This window comes from Dipodomys merriami, unplaced genomic scaffold (genome assembly GCF_024711535.1).
Source record: "Dipodomys merriami isolate MVZ:Mamm:240054 unplaced genomic scaffold, mDipMer1.0.p SCAF_57, whole genome shotgun sequence".
Lineage (NCBI taxonomy): Eukaryota > Metazoa > Chordata > Mammalia > Rodentia > Heteromyidae > Dipodomys > Dipodomys merriami.
In genome coordinates this window covers 4,494,719-4,509,051 of record NW_027206146.1, presented here as the reverse complement: position 1 = coordinate 4,509,051, position 14,333 = coordinate 4,494,719, and the positions used below count along the sequence as shown (strand labels likewise).

At 56.9% G+C, this 14,333-nt stretch overlaps 1 protein-coding gene across 3 annotated transcripts; it reads right to left on the bottom strand.

Moving 5' to 3' along the window:
• Positions 1-1,936: 1,936 nt before the first annotated feature.
• Syt3 (synaptotagmin 3) lies at positions 1,937-11,366 on the bottom strand. 3 transcript variants are annotated; one of them, XM_070000474.1, is made up of 10 exons: positions 11,266-11,366; positions 10,171-10,443; positions 8,847-9,378; positions 6,827-7,199; positions 6,478-6,696; positions 4,064-4,184; positions 3,658-3,829; positions 3,425-3,557; positions 3,187-3,255; positions 1,937-2,472 (listed from the first exon to the last, which is right to left on the bottom strand). In XM_070000474.1, the coding sequence occupies exons 2-9, from the start codon at positions 10,319-10,321 to the stop codon at positions 3,190-3,192; spliced, it is 1,767 nt and encodes a 588-aa protein (XP_069856575.1). In that variant the 5' UTR covers positions 10,322-10,443; positions 11,266-11,366; the 3' UTR covers positions 1,937-2,472; positions 3,187-3,189. The 3 variants fall into 3 exon arrangements, with proteins under 3 accessions (XP_069856575.1, XP_069856576.1, XP_069856574.1); XM_070000475.1 differs by having other exon boundaries at positions 10,171-10,341; XM_070000473.1 differs by having other exon boundaries at positions 10,171-10,336.
• Between the last annotated feature and the right edge of the window lie 2,967 nt (positions 11,367-14,333).

Sequence of the window (14,333 nt, the reverse complement as noted above, 5' to 3'; positions counted from 1 at the left end):
TCCCCAGATCCAGTGTCAGGTGTCCTTAGAAGAAAAAGACACAGGGAGATTTTTGAGCCACAGCAGGGAGAAGGGGACAGGAAGACAGAGACAGAGTGGAGTGATGCATCCAGTAGCCAAGGAATGCAGGGGTCCGCAGCTGCTGCCAGAGGCATGCTGGGAGTTTTCCTATGAGCCTTGGAAGGAAGCTACCTGCTGCTGCCCTGATGGGACTTTTCTTCCAAGAGGAATCGATTTATGCAGACATTTGTTCAGATTGCCCAGAGCAAAAATAAAATAAAATAAATACACTGATGGTAGCATTTGCCTGGAGATATTTTGGAGCAGCTGTAATTGGGAAAGGAGACAAGACATGAACAACAGGGAATGTAGTGGACATCCATTTAGAAGGACTACTGCCCTGAAACGCCTTCAGGACAATCAAGGAATTTCCCTAAATTCCGGATTAAAGAAAGTTACATCTTCAAAGACATGAATTCGCCATTCAGGCCAAAAGCAATGACAGCCTGAGGGTGGTTGAACCAATAGCAAGTGAGACAGGTGGGGGGGGGAGAGGGGGGAGGTAGAAATGGAGTCAGAGATGGCAGAGGGTGCAGCCCAAGGGCAAACTGGATGCAATGATTGGTCCTAGGCGGCCATCCAAGGCCTGAGCATGACCAATCAGAATCCTTTTCCCTAATGTGCTCCAGACTGGGGTAGACAGGATCCTGCTTTGGTCTCCTGGGGGAAACCTGGGAAAACAAAAAATTCTGAAGGGGGAAAAAAAGTGATCACTAAGGGGAGGTGGTGTGTTTTTTTTTTGTTGTTGTTGTTGTTATTGTTTTGTTATCTTGGTTTTTTTTTCTTCTTCTTTTGTGCCAGTCCTGGGGCTTGAACTTAGGGCCTTGGTGCTGTCCCTGAGCTTTTTTCATTCAAGTTTAGAACTCTACCACTCGAGCCACAGCTCTACTTTGGCTTTTTTTTTTTTTTTTTTTGGTGCTTAATTGGAGATTAGAGTCTCAGGGCCTTTCCTGAGGTGGTTGGCTTTGAAGCCCAATCCTTGGATTTCAGACTCTCTCAGTAGGATTACAGGCGTGACCACTGTGCCTGGCTACATTTGGCTGCTTTATTAATGCCATGATGTGAGAACACATCGTCTGTACCCAGGCCGGGGGAGGGACAGCAGCCTCAGGGACACAACTCAATGCCGCCTGCTGCCACGCAGCTGAGCTAGCCCTGGGACTGTATGTCTTCAGGAGATCTGTTACTGGAACACAACAAATCTTCATCTCTGAATCTTTCCCTTGGAAATCCTGATTTAGGGTTTTATTTTTGTTTTTAACCAAACGCTTCCTAATAAATGAAGCATTACAAGCCTAGAGCTCAGAGGCCAGCGCATAACTCCTGCGAGACATGTCTAAGAAGGAAGTCTATGAAAGGGAAGGCAAATGTGAAAGTCACTTAACACCTCGATTCAACCCTGCCTGAAGGCTCCCTGTGCTGCAGTCTTCATTCACAGCGGCATTTGGGGGGTCCTATACACTATAGTGGTACTGACAAAGAGAATTTTAAGAAACTAAAGCTCAGACTGACACAAAGTTGCCCAAATCCTGTCCTGCCTGCCAGGTGTCATCTCAGGAGGCCAGAGATCTGAGGATCGCAGGTCGAAACTCTTATCTCCAGCTAAGCAGCAAAAATCCAGAAGTACTAAAAAATTTTAAAAGGGGGTGAGGGGGGGTGAAATAAAAAATAAATTTAAAAAAAGCCAGAAGTGGAGGGATGGCTCAAGTGGTAGAGCACCAGCCTTGAGCTAAAAGGCTAAGGGACTCAGGCCCTGAGTTCAAGCCCCAGAACCAGCACATACACATGTGTGTACAACACAATAATGATGATGATGATGATGATGATAATAATAATAATACAGTCACAGAGAAGCAGGACCAGGCAGCTTGAGGCCCACAGAGTGTTTATTCTGGCATCAGTAGCAGCAGCAGCAGTGGGCGGGGATCGGCTGGACTACAGAGTGGTACGCAGGGGTAGATACAGATGTGTGTGTGTGTGTGTGTGTGTGTGTGTGTGTGTGTGTGTGTGTGTGTGTGTGTGTCTGGGGTCACACAGAGGATTGGCCCAGTGACATTCACGGCAAGAACCAGGGTCAGGACACCAAGTCTTGGACAACAGTAAAGAGACAGAGACCGACAGAGGATCTAGGGAGAGGGGGTCCCCCAGACATGCATGGCCCCTTGCCTTGTGGGGGAACCCCAGGGAACAGAAGACAAACAGTGGAGGCTGAATGCCCCCCACCCTGAAACAGGGGCCTGGGTCCAGCAGCCTCCCGCCCACGTGCACGCCTCCAGGGGGGAGGAGCGCAGGCCCAGGGCTGCCTGCACCGGCGGCTCGGACACTATGGCTTCGAGGAGATGAGTTTACGGTCCGGGCAGGAAGGGATGGGGTCGTCAGGGGCCCTGGTTCAATCCCCAGCCTAGGCCAGACCTGCACAATGGGCAGAAGAGGAGAGGTCAGAGGAAAGGAGTGATGGCTTCACAGGGAGAAACATGCTGGGCTGGGCCCCAGCCTCCTCCCTCAGTCCCAGAGATCCAGACCCCAGCCTCCTCCCTCAGACCAGAGATTCAGACCCCAGCCTCCTCCCTCAGTCCCAGAGATCCAGAACCTAGCCTCCTCCCTCAGTCCCAGAGATCCAGACCCCAGCCTCCTCCCTCAGACCAGAGATTTAGACCCCAGCCTCCTCTCTCAGTCCCAGAGATCCAGACCCCAGCCTCCTCCCTCAGACCAGAGAGAGATTTAGACCCCAGCCTCCTCCCTCAGTCCCAGAGATCCAAACCCCAGCCTCCTCCCTCAATCCCAGAGATCCAGACCCTAGCCTCCACCCTCAGTCCCAGAGATCCAGACCCCAGCCTCCACCCTCAGACTCAGAGATCCAATCTCTAGCTTCTTCCTCATACAGGAGTCCAGACCCTAACCTCACCCTCAGACCCAGGGGTTCAGACCCCAGTCTCTTCCCTCAGATAAGGAGTCTAGACCCCAGCCTCCTCACTCAGATCTAGGATTCCAGACCCTAGTGTCTTCCCTCAGACCCAGCATTCCAAGCTCAAGCCTCCTCCTCCTGACCCAGGGGTTCAGGCCTCAATGTCCTCCCTCAGACCCAGAGGTCCAGGGCCTCTCCCCCTCCCAATCTGGGTTCCTTACCCCTCACTCTGAGTTCTCTTTCTCTGATAGTCCTTTGCTGCCTTTTGTGAAGCTGGTCAGGGTCTTTTCCTGAAGGAGGAAATCCAGAAGGTTCGGGAGTGGGAGTCAAATCGACCATTCCCTCAATAGGAAAGGGATCGGCCTTCTCCACTCAGTCTCAGCGGAGGAATGGACGGCCAGAGGTTGGGTGACAGCCAGGGTGGGCACGTGCCCAGCCTTCAAGGCCCAGTGCACTCACCTCCACCAGCTGGTGCCAGTGCTCCACTGGCTTGCGCGGGTTGGCCAGCATCTCAGCCCAGTGCTCCCGGCCGTGGGGGTCGGCCGCCTCGGGGCCCACGCGGCATACGCCGATCACCTCGTTGTGCCCGATGCTGTGGGGGTGGAGGAAGGTTACCAAGAGTCAGTGGGCTGCCCTCCACATCCCCCCAGGCCAAGGCGGGGCCCCCTGCTGCCCCCCAGGCCAAGGCTCACCAGTCGTAGTCCACCACTGCGATGCTGAGCCCCACATTCTCCACGCTCTCGGGGGCCACATCGAACACCAGCGCCTCGTTGTACGTGGGGTTCAAGGTGTTCTTCTTGATGGAGGTTTTCCGCTTCTTCAGACGTCGACCCTCACTGATCAGAGAGGCCTTTACGTAGGGATCTGGGACAGGAGAGGGGTGGGACAGTGACCTCCTCCCTCAGACCAGGGGTCCAGGGCCAGCCTCCTCCCTCAGACCCAGGCGTCCAGGTCTAGCCTCTTCCCTCAGACCCAGGATCTGGACTCCAGCCCTCCTCCCTCAGACCCAGGGGTCTAGACCCCAGCCTACTCCCTCAGACCCAGGGCTCCAGGCCCAAGGCTCCTCCCTCAGACCCCAGCCTCCTCCCTGCAGCTCACCTGAGAAGCCAGTAAGGTCCATCGCTTTGAGGTTGGAGGCTTTGATGATGGTCACTGTGAGGCGCCCGGCGGTGGGGAGGTAGCAGAGTGAGAAGTTGAGCTCCCCAAGATCTGCCTTTTCCTGCCATTGGGGAAGAGGGTCAGCAGTGCCAGTCCCCCACCCCGCTTCCTCCCTCTCCAGCCCCCAGCCTCCTTCCTGACACCCAGTGCTCCAGTCACTGGCCAGGGCCAGGCAACTCCCAGGCCACAGCTGCCCAAGTCTATCAAAGCCTAAGGAAAACAAGAGATGTGGGTGTGGGGTGCGGAGGGGAGAGAGACAGACAGATGGAGAAAGAGAAAGAGGGTAGAGACAGAGACCTAGAGAAGGGGACCCTGGGACCACATGAGATTCAAGGAGACAGCTGTAGAAAAGGCAGGAGGTGCACCCAAAATAGGATGGTGCCTGGAGGGAGAGGCTCTGCCTTCCGGGATGCCCAGGGGAAGCAGTGGCCAGAGCCAGTGGGAACCTGTGCCACGCAGCCTCAGAGGGGCCCCTGTTACCCCCCCCACACACACACATGTTGACCGGGCCCCTGCCACACTGCGTCCCCTGGAGTTGCCCTGTGTGCCCCACAGCACCAACTGTGACTCCCCAGAACACAAGCTCCTGAGGACTGTTGGGCTGGAAGAAAGAATGGCCTTGAATGGATGAATGACGGGGGGTGGGAGTAGAAGAGGAAGAGAAGGCATGCGTAAATGGGTGAATGGGCATGTGAGTGCATGAATGAAGGAATGAATGAACTGACAGACGAGCAAATAAACAAATGACTCATCAGTGAGTAAAGGAGTGCATGAATGAATGATGGAGTGGATGAATAAGTGAAGGAGTGGGTGAATGAATGCAGTGGAGGAAGTCAATGAAAGAAGGGAGAAAGGGATGAATGAGTGAATGGAGAGAGAGTGGATGAGTAAATGAAGGAAGGAGTGGGGAAGGCCTTAGGTTGTGAAGGCCAGAGGAAGTGAGAAGAGGGCACAGCAGGAGACAAGATGGTCCCTGGGGGACACGGGAGGGGGGGGCAGCAAGGAGGCGGGGGGCGGGGGAGAGGGGGGAGACAGACAGGAGCTGTGGAGGTAGCCTGGAAGGAAGTTCTTCTATACCCTAGTTACAGGCAGATACTTCACCCAGGTCACTGGCAGGTGGGAAAACAGGCTCAGAGCCAGACCTCTCTGGACCTCAGTCATGGCTTCCTGGCAGGGAACTGGAATGCTGGGAAATCCATGGCTAGGGAGCGGGAGTGTGAGGTTGAGGCTTCAAAGGCTCTGGGCACCTAATAGGACGGACCGTGGAGTCAGGCTGGGCAGGGGCTGGATCTAGACTCTGGGAGAACTGGGGCTGGGGGTGGGGAGAATTGGGGATCCTGGTGTGTCTGAGGCCTGCCAGGGCTTGGGGTGGGGGATGGTGAAGAAACAGGAGGGAATATGAACACGTTAAAATGCCAGGTATTTGCGAGATGAAGGCGTTCAAGTCTGGTGCGCCGGGAGAGGAGGGAAAATCAGGAGGCTGGCGGCAGAGGCTGCTAAGAGAAGCCAGCCAGCTGGAGTCACAGAGCTGCAAATGGAAGCCAGGAGATGTGAAGAGAGGTTCAGAAGTCAGGAATCTGGAGCCAGAATGGTGGTACCTGCTTGCAATCCCAGCTATTTGGACAGTGGAGGAAAAAGGAGCCCCATCGGTGCAGATCAGTACAGACAAAATAAAAATGAAAGAGCTGGGAGCGTGGCTCTGTGGGAGAGTGCTCGCCTAGTGTGTGTGAGGACCTGGGTTCAATCTCCAGTGCCGGCAAATAACTAACTAAATAAACCAATAAGTAAAACGAAGTGGAGAGTCTGAGATCCAGATCTGAGCTGGGAAAGACAAAAGCTCCTCTACTTCCCTCTCCACGCCATTCCTTTTTGTTTTTCTTCTTGTGCTTGCTAAGCAAGGTGCTCTACCACTTGAGCCACACGCTCATCCTTTTTGTTTTGGTTATTTAGGGAATGGGCCAACATGTTTTTCCTTAGGCCAGCCTGGACCTCGATCCTCCTATCTAAACTTCCTATGTAGCTGAGATGTCTCACACACACACACACATACACACACACACACACACACACACACACACACACACACACACTGTCACACACACACTGTCACACACAATTATGTCCACATACTAGTGGTGATCTCTGCCTCCCAAAAAGCTGGGATTACAGGCATGATCCACAACACCTGGCCTCCTCCTCCATTCCTGATTATATGTGGGAAGGAAGCCATATTCTCCGAACACAAGGTTTAGAAAGTCTAGAGACAAAGTGTTAAGATTCTACAAGGTCCCAGTGCTCAAAACCAATAGGCTCAGGCCCCGGGAAGGGGAGAGTCCAGAGAGGGTGCGACTGACCGAGCCACCCTCGATGATGTCCCTCCAGAGCGGGCGGTCGGGGGGCTGCTCGGCCAGCTCCAGGAGGTTGTCCAGCACCACCTGGCCGATGAGGTCATGCCGTGAGAAGCGGTCGAAGTCGTAGACGCTGAAATGCAGCTTGCGCTGGGCCAGCTCGGCCAGGGGCACAGAGAATTGGAACGTCTCATTGAACACGGGGTTCAGGGTCTTCCTATGCACCTGGGGGGGAGGTGAGAGGGGAACGGACATCACGAACCCACCCTCATTTCCCCTGCCAGCACCCTGGGAATCTATGCCCAGGCCCCAGCCTCAGGCCAAGGGTCCAGATCCCAGCCCTCTCCCCTCAGACCTTGGTCTGGAACTTCTTCTTGCGGTCGGGCAGCAGGTAGATCTTGACGTAAGGGTCAGAGAAGCCATTGGAGTCCTTGGCTGGGAGGTCCAGGGCCTGAAGGACCCGCACGACAAGCTGGTCGGAGCCATAGAGGTACCGCAGGGCAAAGCTGATGCGGCCACAGGGGTTTCCCCCCTCTCCAGAGCCTCCGCCCCTGCGGCCGCCAGGGCCGGTGCCCTGGTACAACTCTGGCTTAATCTGCCCGATGAGTTTGGCCTTTTCCTCGCCTCCGGGCAGGGGCAAGGGCAGGGCTGGCGGCCGCTCCTCGCTGCTTGGCTCCGGCTGCGTTGTCAGCGTGTGCTGGGTGAGGGGCCGGGGCAGGGCTGGGTACCTGTGGAGGGAACCAAACTGAGGTCAGTGCACCTCCATCTCTGTCTGCATCCGGGCACTTGTGGACTTTCCTGCCTCTTCTTCAATGTCCAGCCAGGTGATCACAAATCTTGGCCTGAACAAGACACTCATGCCTCAGTTTCCCCATCTGCACCCACCCTGTCTAAGCTCCCTAGACCTGCAGTGGCACCATCCCTCGAAGCTACTCTGGGTCACTGATGTCACAGAGCACTTGCTTTTTGGTCCTCTGGGGGATGGTGGGGTCCACAAATCTCTACAACCTGTCCCTTGTTGCCAGGCTGAGCCTTTCTGCTCCTGCCTGGAGTCTCAGCCTCTAGCCGCTCCCTCTTGATCACCCATGTGGCCCAATGGGGGACCTTCAACACACACAGCAGAATCCCTTCCTCTCCCTCTCTGAGTCTCCCCCGCCTCCCGTAGTTCCCCAGTGCCTCAGACAAAATCACTCATTCTGGAGTGGCCTGGCATCTGCAAGCCCCGTTCCCAAATTCTCTGTTTTCAAACGTGTTTTCAAAGCCCCATAACTCCTGGTGGGTCCCCCAGTGCACCACGCTGTCTTACCAGGGAGCACCATGGTCTTTTCCCACAATGCACTGTGGTCTTCTCCCACGATGCACCGCGGTCTCCTTCCACATATGATGTCTTCCTTTAGCCCCTGTGCCCTGGGGTGGGGTCTCACTGCTGCCTCCTTGTCCACCTAAGCCTCCTTCTCTGGGAAGTCCTGGGCCTCCTCCTAGCCTAGAACCAGGACTTCCAAGGGACCCTGCTGTCCCCCATGCCACCTTCCTGTCTCTCCAGGCCACTCCTGAAGTGGGCAGCTCTGAGGGTCAAGTCCAGGGGGTCTGGGTGCCTTCCTCAAGCTCGGCTGGTACTCAGTCCATGCAGACGAGTAAAGACGAATGAACGACTGAGTGGAGCCCAGGCCTCCGCAGCTGAGCCTCGCTTAGAGCAAAAGGCCATAGGCATTGGGGAATCTCATCGTTAGTCTCCTTGATGTTTCTGACCCTGGATTTTTGTCCGCAGCTCCTTCCTGTCTCTAGACTCAAGAATCAAGGCCTGGGGCTGGGAAGGTGGCTCAGTGGTAGAGCGCTTGCCTTGCATGCCTGAGGCCCTGGGTTCAATTCTTCAGCACCACATAAGCAAAAAGAAAAAAGCCGGAAGTGGCGCTGTGGCTCAAGTGGTAGAGCGCTAGCCTTGAGCTGAAGAGCTGAGGGACAGCGCCCAGACCCAGAGTTCAGGCCCCACGAACGGACCCCCCCCAAAAAAGAATCAAGGCCTCCAGCACCACCACCCCAGTTTAAGTCCTAGGAGTCTGGATCCCCATCTTTATCCTTAAAGGTTCAAAAGTCTGGGGTGGGAAGTGGCGCTGTAGCTCAAGTGGTAGAGCACTCGCCTTGAGCTGAAGAGCTGAGGGACAGCGCCCAGGCCCAGAGTTCAAGCCCCACGACCGACAAAAAACAAAAAAACAAAAAAAAAAAAAACGTCTGGGGTGCCAGCCTCATTCTCTTGGAACCCAAAATCAAAACTCCAAAATCTTCCTGACCTAGGACTCAGTTGAGGCTTAGGCGAAAAGCAGCCACAGAAGAGGAGCAGAAGTGGGGTGGCCCCCAACCCGGGGGGCCCCTCTCACCTGGTGGTAGGCGCCAGGCTTGTGACTTGCTGGTGCGACTGTGCGCTGGGCAGGCCCCCTCCACTGGGGGGCAGCAGGAGCAGCCCTGACCCTGCCCCAGTCTCGGAGGGCAGCTCTGGAGATGTCTGGCTCGGCTTGACCCCAGCGGCCACCATAGCTGCGGCGGCGGCGGCCTCTGGGTACGAGTCCATATCCAGGTAAGAAGGTTCAGGGGGCTCAGAGCCACCCAGGCTGCCCGGCTCCAGCAGCTCAGCAAAGGGAGGATGGTGGACCGCGTGGGCATGGTGTGGGGGGACACCAAGCAGAGGGTGGTCACCCAGGCCAGACCCCAGGTGGTGCCCACCACCACCCACCAGGCCAGCCAGCCCAACCCCGGGGCTCAGGTCCTTACGCAGTGGGCCACCACCCACTGCAGAGCCACCCTTGTCCCGCCAGGGCACCCAGCACAGCTTCCAGGACACGAAGAGAGAGACCCCTAGGAGGACGATGCCACAGAAGGTCACGATGACGGACAGCAGGCTCACAGAAATGTCTAGAGAGAAGGAGAGGGGCCTGGGGTCAGGAAGGGTCAGAGTGCATTTTCTACCTGAGCACTCTGAATGCAGGACTCAATCTGAGCTCTCCACCCCTTGGAAAGAGGTGTTTCTATATAGCCATTTTGGTTTTGGATAGTCCTGGGGTTTGAACTCAGGGCCTTGCCCCTGTGAGGCAGTCACTCTACCACTGACCACACCTGCAGCTCTGAGAAGCAGTCTGCTGCTTTCTGGCCCTCGGATCTTGCACAAGTCTCTTCACCCTTCTGAGCCTCAGTTTCCCCTGTTGAAAATGAGGCTGATAAGCCAGGTGCCAGTGGCTCACACCTGTAATCCTAGCTACTCAGGAAGCTGAAAACTGAGGGTCATGTTTCAAAGCCAGATCAGGTAGCAATGTTAGTAAGACCCTATCTCAATTAGTAAGTCAGGCATGGTGGTATGCACCTGTTATCCTGGATATATGGAAAATATCAGTAGAAGGATTGTGGTCTGGGGCTCAAGTGGTAATGTGCCTGGCTAGCAAACTCTAGTTGTGCAAGAGTCTCAAAGACTCCTGAAGAGAATATCTGGAGGTAATAGTTGGGGGTCCACAAGGAACAACTCCAAAGGTCAGGGGTCAGGCTCTTTCCACTTAGGAGTTTTGGAGATAAGGTAGCAGCAAGCAGGATGGAGGCAGGACTCTAAGTGGATCTGGTAGCAAATGAAATGGAAAGCCGAATTCTTCAAGTCTTGTCTATCATGGTATTGGAGTGCGGGGGCGGCTGTTGGAAGCTGAAGGGTGGGGTGCAGACCTGCATCAGGGCCCCGGGGGTAGCCTCGGATTCGCAGTTCATTGAACTCCTGGCACCTGTCGCTGGTGTCAGCATCCCGGACACGAGCACAGAGGTCCGAAGCCAGCATGAGGGCCCGTCGGCAGAGGCCATCCTCGTAGTCTCCAGACATGGTGGCCCTGGGGTCCTGTGCTAGGGAGAGGTGGGGAAAGGTAAGGAGGGGGACAGGAATGGGGGGAACAGGTGGGCAGGGGTACAGGGGTGCTGAAGAAGGGTAGAGGACAGGCAGGCAGGCTGAGTGAGGGAAGGCCAGCGAAGGGGCAGAATCAGGATGGACCAATAAAGGAGCAGATAGGTAAGGGGACAAAGATTAGAGGTGCACCAGTGGGGGGGGGGATAAAATTCAGGGACGGACCCTCATTCATTCATTCACCCAACTAATATTCATTGAGGGCCAACTGCAGACTTTGGGCTGGCTGCCCCAGATGCAGGGGAGTGGAGCCGCCCAGCTTCTGGTGTACACAGCCCAATAAAGGAGAAGAGCAAAGAAAAACACCAACCACCAGCAAGCAAGACCTGGAGAGGGGCAGTCAGGGCTGGCTCCCTGGAGGAGGTGGTGGAGCTGGCCACAGGCAGCAGGGGCTGGGGCAGGGAAAAGCAGGAGGCAGCTAGGATAGCAGGGACCAGGGGCTTAGGGGAAGGCACCAGGCCGGGGAGGACAGGGGCAGGAGAGGAGGAGGAGAGAGAGAAGTGGGTAGGTATGGAGGTGCAGGATGAGGTGAACTGGAGAGAGACCGACAGACAGACGTTGAGATTTGGGATGGAGGGCTGTGTAAGGGAGCAGGATGCACCGACAGCCCGCTGTGCAAGTGGTAGGAAGTAGGCACAGGGTGGACGGGAGCAGAAATCCAGGACAGATGGAAGGACAGACAGCCGGACCCCGGCCTGGATCCCTGGCAGCCCCGGGAGGGGGCTGGGCGGCACAGGGGGGAGGCCGAGGGGAGGGGAGAGGCAGGGCCCGGGTTTGGAGCCAGACCGAGGACGCAGAGGGCAGGTGGGGGCGGGCAGGTGGGAACGGGCAGGTGTGCTGGGCACCGCGGGCACCGGCGGACTCACCGCGCTTATCCCCGCCTCGTCCTGGGCGCCAGCCGAGGCGGCGGCGGGCGGCGGCCCATGGGGGCTGCAGGGCAGACCAGCGGGGTGGACCGGTCCCCACACGCGGGGGGGGGGGGGGTGCGGGCTCTGATCTGATGGACCGAAGCCGAGAGGAAAAACTCAGCCCGAGCCACCCATCCTGCCCTCCTCCCGCCGGCTGCCCGACCCCAGACGACCCCCGAGAGGAGGCGGGTGGTCCGGCCGCCCCCTCCCACCTCCGGGGAATGCCTAAGGACTACAATTCCCGGTAGGCAGTGCGCTCTTGCCGCTGAGGCTTCACAGACCCTATGCCGCAAGGGCTGCTGGGAGTTGAAGTCCTTAAATGCCCCTCCAGGCTGCAGAGAGGATGGGATTTTTTTTGCAGGTTGGGGCGCGGGGGGGGGGGGGGGGGTTAAGATGCCAGGGTCCCAAGCTGCTGCAGGAAAATAGGGGACAGCGTCCAGGACCTCGAAAGGCCACAGAGTCCCAAATACTTCGGGATCGAGGAATGAGTGGACGACGTCCGCGTTGTGGGGATGGATGGGAGGAGATGGGGTACAGCCAGGTGTGTCGAACCCCCCTTTCCGGGGCCGTGCGCCCCTCGCCCAGGCGGCCGCAAACACCACACAGCCCCCTCCCCAGCCCCAGGTCCACGCGCCGCGGCACCGACCCCCACTTCCCCGCGCCGCCCCCCCCTCGTGGGGTCGAGGAGGAGGAGGGGAGAGAAGGGGAGAGAAGGGGAGGAGAGAGGGGAGGGGAGGGGCGGACTCACCCGGAGCCGCCGCCGCCGCTGCCGCCGCAGCCCCGCGCGCCCGCCCGCACCGGCCCCGCGCGGCTTCTCCCCGCCCCTGCCGCAGGTCCGCAGCTCCTCCCCCTGCACCCCCTCCTTCCATCCCTCCGAACCTGCATCCCGAAAGCCAAAATCGCGAGGCTGCAGCGGGGAAGGAGGGAGAGTGCCCGGGACTGAGGCGCCACAGCCCGGGGACGCCACGCCGGACCCCTGCCCCTCCCCGAGGGGTGGGAGCAGGTGCAGACCTCAGGGGCAGGGCCCCAAGCAGGAGAAGCCATGGCTGGGATTCAGGAAAGTACAGACCCTACGTGCCCTGCCGAAGGGACTTGCGAGTTTGCAGAACCAGCCAACGTACATAACGCATTGGATCAAGGAGGCCCCTAATTAATACTTCCTAAAAGCAACAAATAAGAGCTGAGGGCCCATGGCTCATGCTTGTAATGCTAGCTACCCAAGAAGTTGGGATCTGAAGATGGCAGTTCAAAGCCAGCTGGGGCAGGAAAGTCCACGAAACTCTTCTTTCCTTGAGTGGAAAGGCTCGGAGACAGCAGCCAGGCCCTGAGTTCAAGCCCCACGACTGGCGCGTGCAAACACACACACACACACACACACACACACACACACACACACACACACACACACACACGAGTTTCTGGTATATTGATAGCAGCTAATAACTGCCCGTAGGCCACTAGGAGTCTTAGTCTAAGGGCTTTAAGGAGCTTTCCCCAGTGCGCCTTCACATGGGGACCTGAGGGTCACACAATTATAATTCTTCCCACCCCACAGGGCAAAAGATGGAGACTCACGGAGGCTAACTCCCTGGGGTAGAGTCCAGATCTACAGCGTAGCTGCAGCTCAGAAAGCTGGCATGACACCCCACCATCTCTCCCTTGTCACTGACAACAGTGGCGCTCAATGAATACATCCCTGAGCAAAAGGCTGTTTGCTTCTCCTGCGGAAGCAACGGAACACCAGTGTCGCCTGTGCAGACACCCACAGTGACTAGCACCCCACAGCCACCCCAAGAAATCATGACTCTGAAGTGATACCCAACCTCTTCATGGTTTCCCCCTTTTCCCATGTGGCTCTGCTTCTGTGCCAAGAAAAGCTGGCCTAAAGGCAGGCACCTAGAGGAGAACCTCTGTGGAGGTGGTGCAGGACAGAGCAAGACTATAGAAAACAACTCACAGAGGCTATGTAAGTATGGGCTGTTAAAATTGCCAATGACAACAATTCAAACTGAATTGACTTAAGTATAAAGAGGAAATGTATTGAGTGGACAAGGGTTTCAGGCATAGCTAGATCCAGCTGTCCCAATCATCACCAGGAACCTGTCTTCTCTTTGCACTCTGCTTCCCTCAAGTTGTCTCTGCTCTCAGGCAAGTCAACCTAGTCCTCAGCAGCTACATCCTCAGCTTTGACCAGCCCTGCAACTTCCTGAAAAGAGAAAAAAAAGTCTTAAAGACTTGTCTAAAGATTGTTTGCCCTTGAGATCAAGGTGGTATTGCTCAGAAAAATGGAGAACTGATGCTTGGCAGAAAAGCACAACAGGCAGGGAAGACGAAGAGGCTTGGGAGTGGGGAGGAATAGTCAGAGGTAAGGGCATGGTGGTACATGCCTGTAATCTCAGCACTCAGGCGGTGAAAGCAGGAATTCTAGGGCAGTCTGGGTTACATAGAAAGATGTATCTAGAAAGCTGTGAGGAGGGAGAGAGACAGACAGGAAGCTATCCAGGCCGAGCCCTGCAACCCCACCCTGAAGTCCAAGTCCCCAGTTTCCTCTTCAGAGCCCCACCCCCGCCCCCAGAAGTACCATGGCAACCGGACCCCCAGAGGAAACCCCCTTTCTGTGTGTCACCTGCGTGTAACCAGTTCATGCGTAAGACACAGGAATGGGGGTGCGCGGGACGGGCGGGGGGTGCGCGAGGGAGGGGAGGAGAGGCGGGGGGGCCGGCGGAGAGTTGGGACACGCCGAGGGGGACGCAGGGGCGTCGAGAGAGGGCCACAGGCTTCCAGAGAGGCAGACGGGGATGAAGAGAGGGAGGGCGCGTTGGCCGGGATCATGCTGGGGAAACTGATGCAGGCGGGGGAGGAGGAAGAGGAGGAGGACGACGAGGAGGAGGAGGACGAGGAGGAGGCGGGGGAGATGGACCCGGGGAGGAGAGAGGGGACGAAGATGACGAAGCCCAGAAGAGCGGAGACGTGGGGAGAGGGGCCGAGCGGGAGCCGGGCTGGGAAGTGGGAGGCGAAGGAGGAGC